Consider the following 20,395-nt stretch of genomic DNA (forward strand, 5'->3'; position numbering starts at 1 on the left):
CTATGGCTGTGTGTGTCCTGCAGCACCCCCAGGTGCACTATGCTCCGAGCAGTGACCAGAGAGGACTTCTTCCAATTGATTAGCAACCCGTGGACTTGAAGGAAGATTACCGACATCTCCGGTTGACTGAAGAGGACATCTTGGGAGTTCGCCAGAATCAGCAAGTCGTCCAGATATGGCAGGATTCTGATTTCCTGATGATGGAGAAAAGCCGTCATCACGGTCATTACCTTGGTGAAAATCCGAGGTGCCGTGGCCAGTCCAAATGGCAAAGCCTAGAATTGAAAATGAAGGTTGCCAATAGCAAACCGCAGATATTGCTGATGCGACATGGCAATAGGTATGTGCAGGTAAGCATCCTGTATGTCCAGGATACCATATAGTCCTTGGGTTCCATGGCTAGCACAATAGAGCACAGAGTTTCCATACGCAATTTGGACACTCTTACAAACTTGTTCAATGATTTGAGGTTGAGGATAGGCCAGAAAGACCCATTCGGATTCGGAACTAGAAACAGGGTCGAATAGTATCCATTGCCTCTCTAGGACAGAGGTACCGGCACTATCACTCCTGTTTCAAGGAGGTATTGTACAACCAGGTGTAGAGCTTGCGCTTTCAACGGATCTGAGGGGATAACCGTTGAACAAAACTATCGAGGGAGACATCTCTTGAAAGAGACTGCGTACCCGTGAGAGACAAATTTCCATACCCAGGCGTCCAAAGTGGTCTTTAACCAGGCCTGGGCGAACTGCAGAAGTCGGCCTCCCACCCTGGCGTCCCCCAGGGGGAGGCCCGCCCCATCACGCAGCAGGCTTGTCTTGTATGGAAGCAGGCTGATGGGTGGCTCAGGATTGTTTAGATTTGGGCTTAGTGGTTTTGGAAGTACGAGCCTGTCTTGGGTACGCCTGACCTTTTGCTTTACTTGGAGGTCAAAAGGAATGAAAAGTGGTACTCTTAGCCTTCGGAGCAGAAGGATTAGTACTTGGGAGAAACACAGTCTTTGCCGTCGCCAAGTCAGTCACAATCTTATTCATATCTTCCCCAAACAGGGTGTCTTCCTTGAAAGAGAGTAGCTCCAAGGTCTTTTTAGAGTCCAGGTCCACTTTCCAGGCCCTCAACCACAGAATCCGGCAGGCCAGGATAGACGTAGTAAAAGCCTTGGCCACCATGACCCCTGCATCAGAGGCCACCTCCTGAATATAGTGAGAGGGTGTGGTAATATACGACAGATATTGTCTGACAGTGTCAGAAAAATCCTGAGGTAGCTCCTCCTCAATTGGCTAAACCCATGCTTCAATTCCTTTTGCCACCCAAGAGACAGCCATAGTGGGTCTATGTACAGCACTGGTAAGCAGGGCCGTCTTTTCGTATGGGCTCAATGGGCTCTTGCCCAAGGGCCCAAAGAGTATAAGGGCCCTAGGCAGATAGCTGAGGGTCCCCATCTTCCTGATGTAAACTGGGAGGTGTCTGTTGCTAGTTCCACTAGAAGTAGGAACATTTTAAATTCCCTTCAGGGAGCATCCCTCCACCAATTGGTGAGGGAGCCCACTCGGAAAGACGCAATATTAGACTTAATACTTACAAATGGAGACAGATTATCGGACGTAAATGTGGGTGAAAACCTGGGATCCAGTGATCATCAAGCAGTATGGTTCAGCATTAAGACAGAGACCGACTCGTCCCATACAAAAACAAAGGTGTTGGATTTTAGGAAGGCTGATTTTGTAGGGATGGGAAAATGTGTAAGTGATTCTTTGGCAGAGTGGAGGAACTTGGAAACAGTGCAGGAGAGGTGGGAAACATTCAAATGTGCAATATTGAAGGCAACAGACCTTTGTATCAAAACTGTTAGGAAAAACACAAGGAAAAGGAAGCCAGTGTGGTTTGCAAAAGAAGTAGCAAATATTGTGAGAGCAAAAAAGATGGCTTTTAGGAAATATAAGCAGACACAAAATAATGAAGACAAAAAGATATATCTTGTTAGACAGAAGGAGACAAAGAAGGTAATCAGATGTGCAAAAGCACAAGCTGAGGAGAAAATGGCCCAGTCAGTGGGTAAAGGAGGCAAAACTTTTTTTAGGTATATAAGCGAAAAGAGAAAAACAAAAGGCGGAATTATAAAACTAAAGACGGACACTGGGAGTCTTGTTGAAGGAGACAATTTAATAGCAGATCATCTTAATGATTATTTTTGCTCAGTATTTACTACTGAAAGAGAGGGAAAGGGGCCACAGTTAAGTTGCAGGGATATTCAGGAAAATGAAACAAGTACATTTACAGAGGAGAAGGTCCTAACAGAACTCTCAAAGCTGAAAGTGGACAAATATATGGGGCCAGATGGGATACATCCAAGGATACTAAAAGAACTTAAAGAGGTGCTGGTAGCACCATTGACAGAATTATTCAACCAGTCATTAGCTACAGGAGAAATTCCAGGGGACTGGAAAAGAGCAAACGTAGTCCCACTGCACAAAAGTGGAAGCAAGGAAGAGGCAAACAACTACAGACCAGTGAGTCTTACATCAGTAGTAGGGAAATTGATGGAAACACTCTTAAAAGAAAGAGTTGTAGATTATCTCAAATCCGGCAATTTACAGGATCCCAAACAGCATGGATTCACTGGGGGGAGATCATGTCAAACAAATCTTATTGACTTTTTTGATTGTGTGACTAAAGTGATGGATAAAGGTGGAGCCATGGATATAGCTTATCTAGACTTTAGTAAGGCTTTTGACACAGTTCCACATCGCAGACTGCTAAATAAACTTGAAAGTTTGGGATTGGATATTAGGATTATTGAATGGATAAGATCTTGGTTGAAGGATAGAAAACAGAGAGTTGTGGTAAATGGAGTGCATTCACAGGAGGGAAATGTTACCAGTGGAGTACCCCAGGGATCTGTACTTGGACCAGTGCTTTTTAATATCTTTATTGGTGACATTGCAAATGGCATTAAAGGGAAAGTATGCCTTTTTGCAGATGACACAAAGGTATGCAACAGGGTAGACACACCAGGTGGGGTAAAACAAATGATTGAGGATCTAGGTAGACTAGAGGAATGGTCAAGAGTCTGGCAATTACAGTTTAATGCCAAAAAATGCAAAATCATGCACTTGGGTCTCAAAAATCCTAAAGCTAAATACAGTATTAATGGCACTATACTGGAAACTACTGAGGAGGAAAGGGATCTAGGAGTCACTATTTCAGATGACTTAAAAGCAGGTAAGCAATGTAACAAGGCAATGAGGAAGGCTAGTCAGATGCTTGGCTGCATTGGGAGAGGAATCAGCAGCAGAAAGAAAGAAGTAATAATGCCACTGTATAGGTCATTGGTACGGCCTCATCTAGAATACTGTATTCAGTTCTGGAGGCCATATCTTCTAAAGGATATTAATACATTAGAAACTGTACAAAGGAGGGCAACTAAAATGGTGCATGGCCTACATCACAAAACATACCCAGAAAGACTAAGAAATCTCAATATGTATAGTTTGGAGCAGAGAAGGGAAAGGGGAGACATGATAGAAACTTTCAAATATATGAAGGGTTTTAACAAAGTCCAGGAGGGAAACATTCTCCAAATGAAGAGAAGCAATAGGACACGAGGACATGCACTGAGACTGGAGGGGGGGAGGTTCAGGGGAAATTTGCGGAAAAATAATTTCACAGAAAGGGTAGTGGACAAGTGGAATAGCCTCCCATCAGAGGTGGTAGAGGCTAAGACAGTAGAGCAATTTAAACATGCATGGGATAGACATAAGGATATCCTTACAAAGAAATAAGGATCAAATAAGGTTAGTGATAAAAAATATAAAAAAAAAAAAAAAAAAAGGGGCAGACTAGATGGGCCAAGTGGTTCTTATCTGCCGACAAATTCTATGTTTCTATGTTTACCAGATTTTTGAAAAATCGGCCTTGGGGAACAGGAGATATCCAACGTGAAAGCAGTGGTCCTCATCCGAGCCTGTTAATTGCTCTTCCCAGCCATATATCTCAGGTTCTGTCTGACAGAGTTTTTCTGAGGGTATAATCCAAAAGATGAGACTCTCCCCTTTTGCTGGATACTGTCAGCTTGTCTCTACTGTGCCCAGAACCAGAGATATCAGCCTTCCAGCAGCTGGTCCCTGCTCCAGCTCCACACGCCTGGTATACAGTTTTATATATTCATTGGAGGATTGCTCTGGTTCCTGACCTCTGAACCCCAAGTCCCCAGATCCTTCTGAAAGGTGGGACTCTCTAATTTTTTATCCCATTCAAAGCTAAGAAATATATTTTCAGGAACTTGAGATATCTGCAGTCAAGCAAGCTGCCCTCCCACCAGAAAATTATAAATATTAAGCCCACTCCATTAGCCACCCCTCCCCTGCGTATTAAACACCCCCTACCACCCCGGAAGTCATGTACCAGGGCGCCTACATTCAGCCCAATGCCCCCTTCTACAGCTTAGTGTTCTCCCTCCCACCCCATCTGTGCAGTAAAGGAGCAATTAGCAGAAATTACTGCTCCAGGTCCTACATGCTGAGCGGAAGATAGAACAATCCCTACCGCCCGCGGGACATCAAAGCTGCCGCTGATAGCACACCCCACCCCTACCGCTGGAGGATGGGTAGGGGGCCCAATGCATTGCTGTGCCCAGGGGCCTACACTGCCGTTAAGACGGCCCTGCTGGTAAGAGTGTGAATAGACTTCAGGCATCCCTCCACACGCTTATCTGTTGGTTCCTTCAGTGAGGTGACAGTGGTGACAGGCAGAGTAGAGGACACCACAAGACGGGCGACATGAGAGTCCACTGGCGGTGGAGTCTCCCACTTGTTGCTCAACTCCGCAGGGATAGGATTACGAGCGAGCATCTTTTTAGACAGGGAAAACTTCTTTCCTGGAGATGACCAGGATTCCTGACGTATGGCAATTATGAGGTCAGAATGTGGTAAAACTACTTTAGCAACCTTCTGACGTTTAAACTTATCAGGTTTCTTAGATGTAACAGGAGGCTCAATGTCATCAATTTGGAGAATCAGCTTGTTAGCCTACACAAGGTCAGGAACATCAACCTGGGCTGCAGATTCCTCATCAGAAGCAACTGTATCAGTGTCTGATGGATCAGTATAGTCCCCATCTTCATCGGAAGAATTATCCAAAATATTAGTGGATTGTGAGGAAGAAATGGCCTGCTTAGATGACCCCTTGGCCCCAGAAGGACATGGGGTGGACTTTTGTCTAACCAAAGTCTGATTTAATTGCTGTAACTGGGTAGACAATGTATCTGCCCATGGCGGATTAACTACAGGGACAATATGTGGCTGTGGTGGCACAGGAGGCCGCACAGGGGGCATGAGACGTGTTACAAGCATAGTCAGCATATTTGAAAAAGCTGTCCAAGGTGGGTCTTTATTGATCACAGGTGCCACAGACGGACTGGGAGATGTATGACCCCAGTGCCTGAACCAGCAGCTAATACTTCCCCCACTGGTGAATCCATGACGACAGCACTGCATGATGCAGGTGCGTCCACGGATGTGTAGCAGACATAATGTGGGATTTAACCTTAGGATGTAATTGTACAATATAGCCAGACAAACACAAAAAAAACAGTGAATAATCCCGTGTTTTGTGACAGTAAATACAGAACACACAAACAGAGGACATAAGTTGTGTGGGGTGACTGAAAAACACAGTGAGAAATACAAACGGTACACCCTGTGTAGCACTATATATTATATGAGACCCTGACGCACCTAGTTCCCCAGGGTACAGAATATAGTGATAGCAAACATGTGATACATGTAGTGGAATCCACACAGCCGCTATAGGCACACTCAGTCACAGGTACAATGCAGGAATTATCACATATAACAATAAAATTGCACTGGACTATGTATGTATACAGGTATAACAATACACAGTAAACACTGGATGTATATCACAGAATACTTGTACTAAATATTCAGATAGCAGCACATTTGTTCTTAACTAACACTGTCTAAAATGACATGTAGAATACTAAGTGTCTGTAAATGCACAGCGCTGATGATACAGGCGGCTTTGCAGAGGAGACAGTACCCAGCAGTCCCAGAGATCAGCCCAGCTATGTAATGGCGCCAAAATCTCTTCAGGGAGTGAGGGAGAGAGAGAGAGATGCAGCTCCAGGGCGGGAACACCAGCAGTATGTGGCGCCCGGAGCTGGGGGAGGGGCTACAGGTCAGCGCCTTATCCCCTCTGCCGGACTTCACCACTGGGTACTGTAGAGCCTTTTGTAAATGGATTTTAATAAATCCGACCTGTGCTCCTTGCCCTGGTGGATATAGTGGGGTCCCTGTGTGACATAGTGTCCACGCCAGCGATGCGGTCCGTCTACTGGGACCGCGACCAGATCGTGATTTACCTTACCTTCCCCCTTCAAGTGCAGCCATGCGATCCTGGAGAATTACAGCGGTGGTGTGCCTCCACTGCAAGTACCCGGGAACCAGGCCGCGGAAGTACAGTATGCAGCGCCGCTGAGGGAGGTGATGGAGCCGTATAACAGCATGTCATAAAGACATAGAAAGTGCTGCGGCCCTTGAAGTCTTTTTAAAAAGCTCTTTTCAGGGCTGCCTAGCGCAGCCCCATCTGTTAGTGACCTGCACTGCAGGCACCAACTTACAAACTGAGCTCCAGTGCCTGGTGGCGAGGCTATAGAGGAGGCGGTGCAGTGCATCCTGGGAATAGTCAAAGCTTTACCCTGTTGGTGCCTCGGCTCAAGATACAACTCTACACCCCGATGTTATTCCCTGTGGAATACCAGTGTATGCCGCTGCAGAAAAATAAAATAAAGGGGTCTCTTCTTGCAATCCAATTTCATGGTCTCCTAAATATGCATCCAACAAAGTAAATATTTGTGAATTTTTATTCTCCTAGCCAGTAGTTCTTTAATCTTGGCTATCTGTGCTTACCTGCTGGGGTTGATACCGCTGCGTAGTCTGCGACAAGTACTGACCCTGGGACTGCGGAAACGAAGTCTGTGACTGCTGGTTGTAATATGACTGTTGGCCTTGTTGGCAGTAGCCACTTACACCTTGCTGACCGTACTGAGGCGGCATCTGTTAGAAGAGCCAAGCAAAGTACACATGAGTCAGGTAAGTGGACTCAAAGCATTAGTGCTAGTTCAGGCGGGCATTTTTGCAGAAGTTGCTCGACTGCTTTGTAGAAGGAATAAGATGTGCGCAAACAGCTCTAGAAATCGTGCAATATGGGGCTCAGTTGTGCTAGTAGTCTCTACACCTCCCTGCGGATCCCAATGCCTGCACGATTTTCAGAGATGTAAGTTTGCAATGCTCACTTGGTGCAAGCAGATTCTGAGAAAACGCTCATCTGAACAAGCTTACTCATGTTGTTCAGATAAGTTCCATAATAATAGCGTTGCAAACAGGTCAGAATAGAAAGGAGGAAATACTACAGAATACGTGTTTGGCAGAAAATCGGTTTAAAAATGAATATTTGCAGCATTTTTTCACAAATTTCTGATACAATATGCAACATTATTTTCTTGAGGCATATGTATACACTTGCTATGTTTTATGGTCTCAAACAGAATTCCAATTTATCAGTCTATATCAGTAACGCACCTGTTGACAGCATAACAAATAAAGACATCTACACACTTGATATAATTAAATATACACTGACATATACACTATTATCATCAAATCTTGTTTCTCCTTCCTCTTTTACAGTTCCTTATTTCTGGGCTACTTATAATTCTGAAAAGATGAGCATAAATAATTGGGTCGATGTCATATGGGTGAGTGGAGCGTATGGATCAACAGCTGATTGACAAGCATTGAAATGGAATATTTAACTCATGCCGCATTCAAGCATTTAACCAATTAGTACAAAGGAAAATTTCCTCAAAGGAACCTTTGAACAGCGGTAGAATGTTAAAAAACTTATTTTCCAAAAATATCCTTTGTAGTGTAAGATACAGTTCTCCATAAATATGTAACAATACTTGTGAGGTGAAAAAAGGATTTATTCTCTCTTGGCTACGGCCTCGGATGAATAGCTGTTCTCTCCACATCACTTGGGACAGCCCAGAGCCATAAAGCACTACAATTTAATTAACACAACATGTTTCTATGCAGCCATGCAAACCACGAAGGACCAGTGTAAGCACGTCAGAATTAAATACAAAAAAAGATTATCAATTACAGAACAAGATATACAGTATACACATGAATTTTTTTTTACAACCATACATACCAATGGAATATACTGTTGGGTCATTCCATGAAAATGGTCTTTTTATGTAACGTTTGTTACCAGTTTTCATGACAAACTTTGCATCAAAATTAAAGCATATCATGTACCACACAAACATTTACTTTGCACAAAATATTTAAAAAAAAACATGCTCCAAAAACATGAAATATATTTCAAAATGTAACATTTGTTACCATGGGATGATCCTGTAATACTTTATCACAATAATAATCCCACAGGCTACCTCAAGGCCACTCAAGTATTAAGTACAGGTTCAGAGGTTTTCATCTATGGAGTTTCTTTTGAAGCTGGGGCCCCGTAACTTTATATCATATCTACTGAATCGTCATACCTGTCCTCCCTAGGACAAATGTCCCCATACATCTAGTCACCATCTCCACAACCCTATCGGAGCAAGCAATCCGACTGCCATTGATGACTGGCGATCTATCTGGAATTCTTCATGTTACTTAACCCTGATTTGCGGGGAATCAAGATTTTAAAGTTATTGAATATTCCCGATTCTCCAACTCAGGTGTGGGAGAGCCAGGAAATTTTGAGTTTGTCACAGATGTATTTGGAGGGGGGGGAGGGGGTTCTTAGCCAATACCAATGTAGGTAATCTACACTTCCTCACAGACAAATTGTCAGTAATATGTATAGCAACAGTACTCATTTAGACCTAAACTAATCAAATTCCACATTTTCTTGCGTTTGTGTTTAAATCTGTTTTCTTTACCTCTCTGGTATTTACAATCTATGTACACAGTGAGCAGAATTAAGAGTCACCTCTGCCCCTGCTTTTCGGCTTCCCCTCTACCCACTCAAATACCTCTAACTCTGTGTTTCCCCTTACTACTTTACCCGCTCACCAGTGGTGAATTTCCCATTAGGCACATGCCTGGGGGGAGGGGGGGGGGGGCACTTGGAAGCTTGGGTTGATACTGTCAGTCCAAAAAGTACCAGTAACTCGAAAATATATCTACTGTACTGTAACATGTGTTATCTTGAAAGGAGTGTAAACGGATAGGACATGCACATACTGACCCTGTAAGCTGTCCTACTAATAATTATGTATACATAATTAATAATTAAAAAAAAGGTCATAGTTAGTGGGGTTTTTCATTATTCTATTAAATTAGCTATCTAATGACCAATCAATAATACTAAAATGAGGCAGGCGGGGGGCAGCTGTTACTGTTGTGCCTAGGGGCACCCTCACCCCTAAATCCACCCATGCCGCTCACAGCAGCGTTTATGTGGCACAGCATTTAGGGGGTAGAGTCCATAGGGGTGATGGCAGGGGTGTTTGGGGTTTTTATGTCTTTTCTCAGGGAGCTGCATTGCCTACAATACATTGTGATGTTCCGACAACATATAAAAATCTAAACAGAAAACTTAGTACCCCCTTTTAAATAAGCCTAGCTATTAACAAATTATCTACTTTGCAATTTTTACTGTCCTGCAGGCAAAACCTCATGTAGTAGACAACACTAGCAACAACTATTAGAAGTAAACTATCATCACAGTAAAGCTCTTGTTCACACCCAAAGACTTATTAACTCACATGTTAATAAACGCATGAATTGCGCATTAAAATAGGTCAAATAAGAGTCAACTTTGCTCGTTTTTTTCTATGCAATCTATAATACAGTATACTATTCTTGAACAAAATTATCTGCCCACTGAATCTTGCTTCTGAGGTTTAATCTAGAGATTTAATCTACAGAAAACAAATTAACATGTAGACATTTATAAAATCCTAATAAACTCTTATTTTTGCAGCAATTTAGTCTTATGTTTGTTTTTCTCGTAGATTATTAGGTTTTAATGAATGTCTGCTGCCAATAAAGCCACAGACATTTTTGTATGCAAGAACACCCATATGCTTGAGAAACACACATCATTCACTGCTTAGTGCCCATATGTTTGGTTTTGATATATCATATTTCAGTAGCAACTCTGCGGTATTATTTTAGGCAGTTAGGATAACACTTAAACCAGTGTTAAATAGACTGTAATACTTTGACAGAACATTAAACATATTTTCATTAATGCCTGAATATGTTGTTTTTGTGCTCATTTAGTTGGCTTTACTTAAGTGACAAGTGACAAATGATAGTTTGCAAAAAAAAAAAAAAAAAAAAAAGACAAATAGCTTATGCACCCTTTACCCTTTAGTGCTTAAATATACATTTGGGTACTTTAGTCAAGTGCTGTAGTATAGTCTCTATAATTGTTTTATTGTACTGTGGGGTGCAAATAAATATTACATAGAATATTTCCAACATGGGTTATCATATATATATTTGACTGTTGATTAAGAACAGTGTAACATTAGAACGTGAACCCATTAAATATTTTTGGATTTTCAAAAAGACAGTTATAACTTGGGGTACATAAAGCATTATTCCAATCAACCCCTAAAAGCTGGTCAAAGAGACTACAGAGTAGTAGTTTCTTTCCTCACACTGTTCTCTGTGGATGGCCATTAGCCATCTCCCGGAGTGGTAAACAGAAATGAGTATTACAGTGCATGCTCCTTGGCGATGTTTGCAGGGCTCTAAAATAGCTCCAGGCACTCTACCCACAGGAACAGACCACACAACTCAAGCTGCAGGTAACAGAATCTGTCGCTATGTTTCCCTGAACAATATGACTGCTTTAATACTAAAATAAACTTCCTTAATTTTCATTTTGCTTCCAATTTGGTGCCTAATACATACAAACCTTCTAAAATTGTAACTAAAATCTATAAATATTAATTTCCACTAGATATAGATATATATATATATATATATATATATATATGTGTGTATATATATATATATAATGTGAGTGTACAGGGAATATATCATCAACACATGCTAATAAGCACAAATGCCCAGTCAGTCCCTTTATTCATACACTAGGTCCTCTTGTTCTGGGTGGAATATTTGGAGGGCACCCTTACAATGGGCGCTGCAACAGCCCATCATGTAAAATCCCCAGCAATCTTCAACACCAAAGCTGGACTAAGAATTTATATTTAACATACATACACTCTTCGGCAAAGTGGCTACAATTCTTACAAAGTCTATTTTTTACAGATCATAGAAGAAATAGCAATTTGGAAAAAAATAAGTTTCGTTAAATAATGAGTTTAATACGCAAGACTAAAAAAGAACTAGTAAAATGTAAAGCAAACAGGTGCAAAGGTTACACACAGATGAGAACAGCTACAAGGAATAGGATAATGTCCATTACTAGATAAAAAAAAAATACATAGGAACATTATACTACAGGACGAGTCTGTGTCCTTGGCTACTTAAACTTCTACCTTTCCCATTAAATGGTAAATTGCTACAGCAGCCACCCAAATGAATAGGGAATGTAATTAGTAATGTAATGAAGAAACAGCAGATGCAGACTGAATTTTGAGTTCCTACCAGTCCTAAACTGATCCATCTAATTCTAGAATGCTATTTTACAATGGCCTTCCAACTCTGCGATTTTTCAGCAAATTTGTTTTTTTGTACTTTATTACTAGCCTTTCATTTCCTCAATTTTCTCCCACTTTTTTATCAAGCTTATTTTCCTCTCAAGTATGAAAATGGTAAATTATCTATGGAAACAGTGCCATAATTTCCCTATAGAAGAATGTGATAAATGAATGGCTTTGACCTGACTAGAAATAAAGGTTATGCATGGCAAAAATCATTTTAACACGGTGCACGTGTGCTTTGTCCCTTCTTTCAGTATTACACAGTCAGTCGGTGAGAAATTGCTGGTTTGTAGCACTCACTCTTTTCCTTATTTCAGGGTCTGGAACTTGTTTACCTTTTTGCTGCAGGTCATTCCATTACAGCTAATTTTTGTTATACAGTACATTCCGCACGGATGGTAAAAGGTGTCCTAAGTTGCTATTAGCTTACTGTATATCGAGCTAATGCAGGAGTATATAATTGTAGACTGGGTTGGAGGCTACAATTATATGCTTTTTATTCCTGCTGAAGGTGTCGTGGAGGGCAGTGTATACTTTGCACTCAAATGCCAAACAGAGAACACATATAATGGTAACAAAAAATGCATATGTTGATCATTTCAATATGTTCACATTCACACAATAGAATATCAATGTAAGTGTATCCAAACATTATACATTTCACAATATACTGTAGTTTTAGTATATATTGATATAAATATTACCATTATAATTGGGGAATAGTAATGTCATAGTTTAATATTTATATATATTTAATGATCAAAATCAAAACAGCTGATAATTTTCTTTGTGCTACAGTAATTACATTTTTAATGGTATTGTATGTGTATTAGGTATAGTTTTGTGTGTAGGAGGGGTGTGTGTGTGTGCGTGTGTGGGGTTGTGTATGTGTGCAAGCAGGGTTGTATTAACCACTTGCCTGGCACTAATGTGTGAGATGCAACTGCATCCAGGAGTGCGTTCACTGACCAGGTCGCATCCCGTACAGCACAAATATGATGATCTCTGTGTGCACTGCGCTCTGCAACAATGTGAGGGGGAGGGGCTATACCACAAGCGGGTGGGTGTAAAGGGGGGGGGTTTATGCTGCCCCACAAAAAGATTATTTTTTGGCTTCGGGGGGTGGGGCGCATTGACACTGGGGGTTAGGGTGTGGGCTCTGCCACTGGATCTATTACCACTAGATGGGGGGAAGATAATAATGCAGGGGATCTTAAGCCACTGGGGGAGGGGGGCTTTTGGGGGTAAGAAGATAAATTACAATGGTGGCCTATAGACACAGGGGTGGGGCAGAAACCGCTCAGAAACTGTCTGGTTTGTTTTATCTAATAAAGTTTAAACAGCACAGTATTTTAAAAAATATATGTAAATAGTTTATTTTAAAATATATATAAACCTCGGGTGTGTGTGTTGCACCCCACGTGCAACACACCACCTAGGTATATCATTTTTAAATAGAATATTTTAAAAAAATTTGTTACATACTTTTTAAACTTTATTAGATGAAATAAACCAGACAATTTCTGAGCGGTTTTAGTAAAATAAAATAAAAATATGGTCAGTTAAGTGCTTAGAGTAGGGACCCGTGTGCAGCCTCCATCTGGTCCCCTCATCTGTAGTCAGCGGTGCAATGTGTAGAATCAGGTACTGGCCAGAGTGTACTGCACATGTCTCCAGGAAAGTGGCGTGACTGGAACTTTTCCAGCAATATAAGTGCCTGAAAAATCGCAAATGAAGTGGGATTCCGGAGAGTTAAGTATAGAATATGGGTGCAGAGTAAGCAATGTGGGCTACCCAGCTTCACACTGTCCATGTGCACTGCACACCACGCATCTATTATAGATATGCCAGTGTGTGTGTACATAGGGGGTTACCATATATTAAATGATCAGGTCTATATTTTTCTATGTAGGGTGATTTTTGTTATCTGGAATGATTCCAAACAAATTGGTGCCGGAATTCGACAAAAGTATTCAATAAAAAACGAATTCGACAGTCCCGCTGTCGAAAAAACGGCCGATTTGACGGATTTTGATTAGATTTTTAAAAATGTTTAAAAAACGGTAAAAAACGGTAAAAAACAGTACTCACTGTCTCTGCATTCGGGGAAAGGGGTCCCATGTGTAAACATGGGACCCCTTTCAGTCCGTCTGGTTCGGGTAAATGCATTTTTTTGTTTTGCCAAGTACGTGGATTACAATAAAAGAACCGGACACTGGATCAGGTGAGTATAATTTTATTTTCAGGTACCCCGGACGTCGACATTGGAGACGTGGCCAGAGTCGGCGTGTCAACATAGGTAAGTATGTGTGTCGGCATGTATGTAATAAAGTTACACTTTCACGGTGTCTGTGTCCTGTTTTTATTTGGGTATTTTTTTTGCAGCAGAACTACAGGTACCAGCGGGCCCGTTTCCCCCCGCATGCTGGTACTTGTGGTTCTCCAAGTACCGGCTTGCGGGGGAGGCTTGCTGGGACTTGTAGTTCTTCTGCAAAAAACAATATTCTTACATTTTTACACATGGCTATCAGCCCCCCATCCGCAGCACTTGGATGGGGGGGGGGGGACACAGCCTCGGGCTTCACCCCTGGCCCTTGGGTGGCTGGGGGGGACCCCTTGATTGAAGGGGTCCCCACTCCTCCAGGGTACCCCGACCAGGGGTGACTAGTTGGGTATTTAATGTCACGGCCGCAGGGCGCTGTATAAAAGTGACCCCCGGCTGTGGCATTATCTGTCCAGCTAGTGGAGCCCGGTGCTGGTACAAAAAATACGGGGGACCCCTACTCTTTTTGGCCCCCGTATTTTTTGCACCAGGACCAGGCGCAGAGCCCGGTGCTGGTTGTTAAAATACGGGGGATCCCCTGTCATTCCCCCCCCCCCCCCCGTATTTTGGCAACCAGGACCGGCTCAAAGAGCCCGAGGCTGGTTATGCTTAGGAGGGAGGACCCCACGCAAATTTTTTTCGGGTTTTTACCCCATTCCATTAAAAAATATATATATATATATATATATATTTTAAAAAATATATAAATAATACTTGTGCCTCCTAAATAGACAAACCAAGTACCTAATCCCTTCTAATATAAATAGATATGCTATTACCAATAAAAAACACACACAAAAAAACATGTTTTTAAAACTTTTTATTAGATTCCGCCAGCAAAGTGTGGCGGATTGAAAATGACGAATTTACTGTCTAAAAGCACTGTTGTCGAATTTACAATCTTCAATTGAATATACTTTTGTCGAAATGCCGCATTTGTACCATTGCAGAAATGTCGAATTTGACAAATGTCGAATTTCAAAAAGTCGAATTTGGAATGGCCGTTTTTTTGATGAAAAGTACTGTATTGCATTGTCGAATTTTTTTTTGGGGCGAAAATGTCCCATTTTTCGACATTTTCGGGAATTCGACCGCAATTGCATATACCCCTATATAGGAAAATAATGACAAATACGAAAGAAAAAAAAAAATTGCAACACTTCTAAGAGATAGTTTACATATTCAAAACTATTACAAATAACAGTGTTGATCCAATCAGACTCGCCCTGCAAGTCCGTGCGGCTATATAGATAAAAAATCTGCGAGTATGGCCTGCGAGATTACGTGCTATCGCCAGTGTTTCCATGCCATCACAATGGAAACCTGCCTCCCTCATGGTTATCCGAATAGACCAAAATGTTTGCCATAGTGCTTTCATCGCATTCCTTTCCTTATCTTCTTTTACCCAACTGACTATCCCAAACCCAGTGTGTCTTGTAGGAATGACAGGCTGCGCACTTCCTCTGGGGAAATAAAACCTGAGACAGATCACTGAAAATGTGTAACAATTAATTTAAGATTATGTATTAATAAGTAAAATGACACATTTATGTAAAATAAAAATGTAAGCACACATTGTAAATATCAAGACCAGTATCAAGTTTTCTAAAAACAAGGGAATACATGAGTTTTGTTAAGCTTACAACACTATGGCCCTCATTCCGAGTTGTTCGCTCGGTATTTTTCATCGCATCGCAGTGAAAATCCGCTTAGTACGCATGCGCAATGTTCGCACTGCGACTGCGCCAAGTAACTTTACTATGAAGAAAGTATTTTTACTCACGGCTTTTTCTTCGCTCCGGCGATCGTAATGTGATTGACAGGAAATGGGTGTTACTGGGCGGATACACGGCGTTTCAGGGGCGTGTGGCTGAAAACGCTACCGTTTCCGGAAAAAACGCAGGAGTGGCCGGGGAAACGGTGGGAGTGCCTGGGCGAACGCTGGGTGTGTTTGTGACGTCAACCAGGAACGACAAGCACTGAAATGATCGCACAGGCAGAGTAAGTCTGGAGCTACTCTGAAACTGCTAACTCGTTTGTAATCGCAATATTGCGCGTACGTCGGTCGCAATTTTAAGAAGCTAAGATTCACTCCCAGTAGGCGGCGGCTTAGCGTGTGTAACTCTGCTACATTCGCCTTGCGAGCGAACAACTCGGAATGAGGGCCAATATATCAACAAATACAAGGGTAATATATACTACGTTATTATGAGTAGAAATATGTATGCAAACCTCTAACAATTGTGCCTACACCCAATTATTTATTCCTCTCAATAAGTTTTGCACCGTCTTTTTAGATTTCCCAGCAAATCCATGGGTCTACAGATAAAGCAAAACAAATAAAAATAAGGGACAACGGGGGTAATTCCAAGTTGATCGCAGCAGGATTTTTGATAGCAAAACCATGTGCACTGCAGGGGAGGCAGATATAACATGTGCAGAAAGAGTTAGATTTGGGGGGGGTTATTTTATTTCTGTACAGGGTAAATACTGGCTGCTTTATTTTTACACTGCAAATTAGATTGCAGATTGAACACACCCCACCCAAATCTAACTCTCTCTGCAGTGGCGGTACTAGCGAGCGGTGGGCCCAGGTGCGACAAAATGCTTTGCCCCCCCCCCATCCCATCCAAGTCCACCCCCTCACTCCTGGAGAGGATCTGGTGAGGGGGGCCTGCTCAGGGCCAGAGAAATGGATACCTAGCAATAGTGCTGGGGAAGGGGTGTGGCCACAAAATAATACCATTTCATATAACGGTGCACAGTAGTCTCCATTATTCAAATTATGCTGCACAGTAACACCACTACACCAGGTAGAGACCCTTTTACACCTTACAGCGGACAGATTCCTCTTTTTACACATTACGGCAGACAGCGTCCCCTTTTTACACATTACGGCAGACAGCGTCCCCCTTTTTACACATTACGGCAGACAGCGTGCACTTTTTACACATAACGGCAGACAGCGTCCCCTTTTTACACATAACGGCAGACAGCGTGCCCTTGTTACACATAGCGGCAGACAGCGTACACTTTTTACACATACCAGCAGACAGCGTGCCCTTGTTAAATATAGCGGCAGACAGCGTCCCCTTTTTACACATTACGGCAGACAGCGTCCCCTTTTTACACATTACGGCAGACAGCGTCCCCTTTTTACACATTACGGCAGATAGCGTCCCCTTTTTACACATTACGGCAGACAGCGTCCCCTTTTTACACATTACGGCAGACAGCGTCCCCCTTTTTACACATTACGGCAGACAGCGTGCACTTTTTACACATAACGGAAGACAGCATCCCCTTTTTACACATAACGGCAGACAGCGTGCCCTTATTACACATAGCGGCAGACAGCGTACACTTTTTACACATTACGGCAGACAGCGTCCCCCTTTTTACACATTACGGCAGACAGCGTGCACTTTTTACACATAACGGCAGACAGCGTCCCCTTTTTACACATAACGGCAGACAGCGTGCCCTTGTTACACATAGCGGCAGACAGCGTACACTTTTTACACATAACAGCAGACAGCGTGCCCTTGTTAAATATAGCAGCAGACAGCGTCCCCTTTTTACACATTACGGCAGACAGCGTCCCCTTTTTACACATTACGGCAGACAGCGTCCCCTTTTTACACATTACGGCAGATAGCGTCCCCTTTTTACACATTACGGCAGACAGCGTCCCCTTTTTACACATTACGGCAGACAGCGTCCCCTTTTTACACATTACGGCAGACAGCGTCCCCCTTTTTACACATAACGGCAGACAGCGTCCCCTTTTTACACATTACGGCAGGCAGATTCCCCCTTTTTACACATTACGGCAGGCAGATTCCCCCTTTTTACACACTGCGGCAGGCTGATTCCCCCTTTTTACACATTGCGGCAGGCAGATTCCCCCTTTTTACACATTGCGGCAGGCAGATTCACCATTTTTACACATAGCGGCAGGCAGATTCCCCCTTTTTACACATTGCGGCAGGCAGATTCCCCCTTTTTACACATTGAGGCAGCAGATTCCCCATTTTTACACATAGCGGCAGGCAGATTCCCCATTTTTACACATTGTGGCAGGCAGATTCCCCATTTTTACACATTGTGGCAGGCAGATTCCCCATTTTTACTAGTGATGTGCACCGGACATTTTTCGGGTTTTGTGTTTTGGTTTTGGATTCGGTTCCGCGGCCGTGTTTTGGATTCGGACGCGTTTTGGCAAAACCTCCCTGAAAATCTTTTGTCGGATTCGGGTGCGTTTTGGATTCGGGTGTTTTTTTACAAAAACCCCTCAAAAACAGCTTAAATCATAGAATTTGGGGGTCATTTTGATCCCATAGTATTATTAACCTCAATAACCATAATTTTCACTCATTTTCAGTCTATTCTGAACACCTCACAATATTATTTTTAGTCCTAAAATTTGCACCGAGGTCGCTGGATGACTAAGCTAAACGACCCAAGTGGCCGACACAAACACCTGGCCCATCTAGGAGTGGCACTGCAGTGTCAGACAGAATGGCACTTCAAAAAAATAGTCCCCAAACAGCACATGATGCAAAGAAAAAAAAAAGAGGTGCACCAAGGTCGCTGGATGGCTAAGCTAAGCAACACAAGTGGCCGAAACAAACACCTGGCCCATCTAGGAGTGGCACTGCAGTGTCAGGCAGGATGGCACTTCAAAAAAATAGTCCCCAAACAGCACATGATGCAAAGAAAAATGAAAGAAAAAAGAGGTGCAAGATGGAATTGTCCTTGGGCCCTCCCACCCACCCTTATGTTGTATAAACAGGACATGCACACTTTAACAAACCCATCATTTCAGCAACAGGGTCTGCCACACAACTGTGACTGAAATGACTGGTTGGTTTGGGCCCCCACCAAAAAGAAGCAATCAATCTCTCCTTGCACAAACTGGCTCTACAGAGGCAAAATGTCCACCTCCTCCTCATCGTCCGATTCCTCACCCCTTTCACTGTGTACATCCCCCTCCTCATAGATTATTAATTCGTCCCCACTGGAATCCACCATCTCAGGTCCCTGTGTACTTTCTGGAGGCAATTGCTGGTTAATGTCTCCACGGAGGAATTGATTATAATTCATTTTGATGAACATCATCTTCTCCACATTTTCTGGAAGTAACCTCGTACGCCGATTGCTGACAAGGTGAGCGGCTGCACTAAACACTCTTTCGGAGTACACACTAGAGGGTGGGCAACTTAGGTAAAATAATGCCAGTTTCTGCAAGGGCCTCCAAATTGCCTCTTTTTCCTGCCAGTATACGTACAGACTGTCTGACGTGCCTACTTGGATGCGGTCACTCATATAATCCTCCACCATTCTTTCAATGGTGAGAGAATCATATGCAGTGACAGTAGACAACATGTCAGTAATCGTTGGCAGGTCCTTCAGTCCGGACCAGATGTCAACACTCGCTCCAGACTGCCCTGCATCACCGCCAGCGGGTGGGCTCGGAATTCTTAGCCTTTTCCTCGCTCCCCCAGTTGCGGGAGAATGTGGAGGAGCTGTTGACGGGTCACGTTCCACTTGACTTGACAATTTTCTCACCAGCAGGTCTTTGAACCTCTGCAGACTTGTGTCTGCCGGAAAGAGACATCCAACGTAGGTTTTAAATCTAGGATCGAGCACGGTGGCCAAAATGTAGTGCTCTGATTTCAACAGATTGACCACCCGTGAATCCTGGTTAAGCTAATTAAGGGCTCCATCCACAAGTCCCACATGCCTAGCGGAATCGCTCTGTTTTAGCTCCTCCTTCAATGTCTCCAGCTTCTTCTGCAAAAGCCTGATGAGGGGAATGACCTGACTCAGGCTGGCAGTGTCTGAACTGACTTCACGTGTGGCAAGTTCAAAGGGTTGCAGAACCTTGCACAACGTTGAAATCATTCTCCACTGTGCTTGAGTCAGGTGCATTCCCCCTCCTTTGCCTATATCGTAGGCAGATGTATAGGCTTGAATGGCCTTTTGCTGCTCCTCCATCCTCTGAAGCATATAGAGGGTTGAATTCCACCTCGTTACCACCTCTTGCTTCAGATGATGGCAGGGTAGGTTCAGGACTGTTTGCTGGTGCTCCAGTCTTCAGCACGCGGTGGCTGAATGCCGAAAGTGGCCCGCAATTCTTCGGGCCACCGACAGCATCTCTTGCACGCCCCTGGAGTTTTTTAAATAATTCTGCACCACCAAATTCAATGTATGTGCAAAACATGGGACGTGCTGGAATTTGCCCAGATGTAATGCACGCACAATATTGCTGGCGTTGTCCGATGTCACAAATCCCCAGGAGAGTCCATTTGGGGTAAGCCATTCTGCGATGATGTTCCTCAGTTTCCGTA

General features: G+C 43.0%; 1 protein-coding gene across 10 annotated transcripts in view; it reads right to left on the reverse strand.

Moving 5' to 3' along the window:
• ARID1B (AT-rich interaction domain 1B) overlaps positions 1 to 20,395 on the reverse strand; it is an 836,140-nt gene that overhangs the window by 516,830 nt on the left and 298,915 nt on the right. For 7 of the 10 annotated variants that reach the window (XM_063917671.1, XM_063917678.1, XM_063917670.1 and 4 more), the window contains one exon: positions 6,930 to 7,076. The exons of the other annotated variants lie outside the window; for them this stretch is intronic. In XM_063917671.1, the coding sequence (XP_063773741.1) occupies positions 6,930 to 7,076 (147 nt within the window). The remainder of the gene's footprint in view (positions 1 to 6,929; positions 7,077 to 20,395) is intronic. 10 annotated transcript variants of the gene reach the window in all.

Source organism: Pseudophryne corroboree, chromosome 4, assembly GCF_028390025.1.
Source record: "Pseudophryne corroboree isolate aPseCor3 chromosome 4, aPseCor3.hap2, whole genome shotgun sequence".
Lineage (NCBI taxonomy): Eukaryota > Metazoa > Chordata > Amphibia > Anura > Myobatrachidae > Pseudophryne > Pseudophryne corroboree.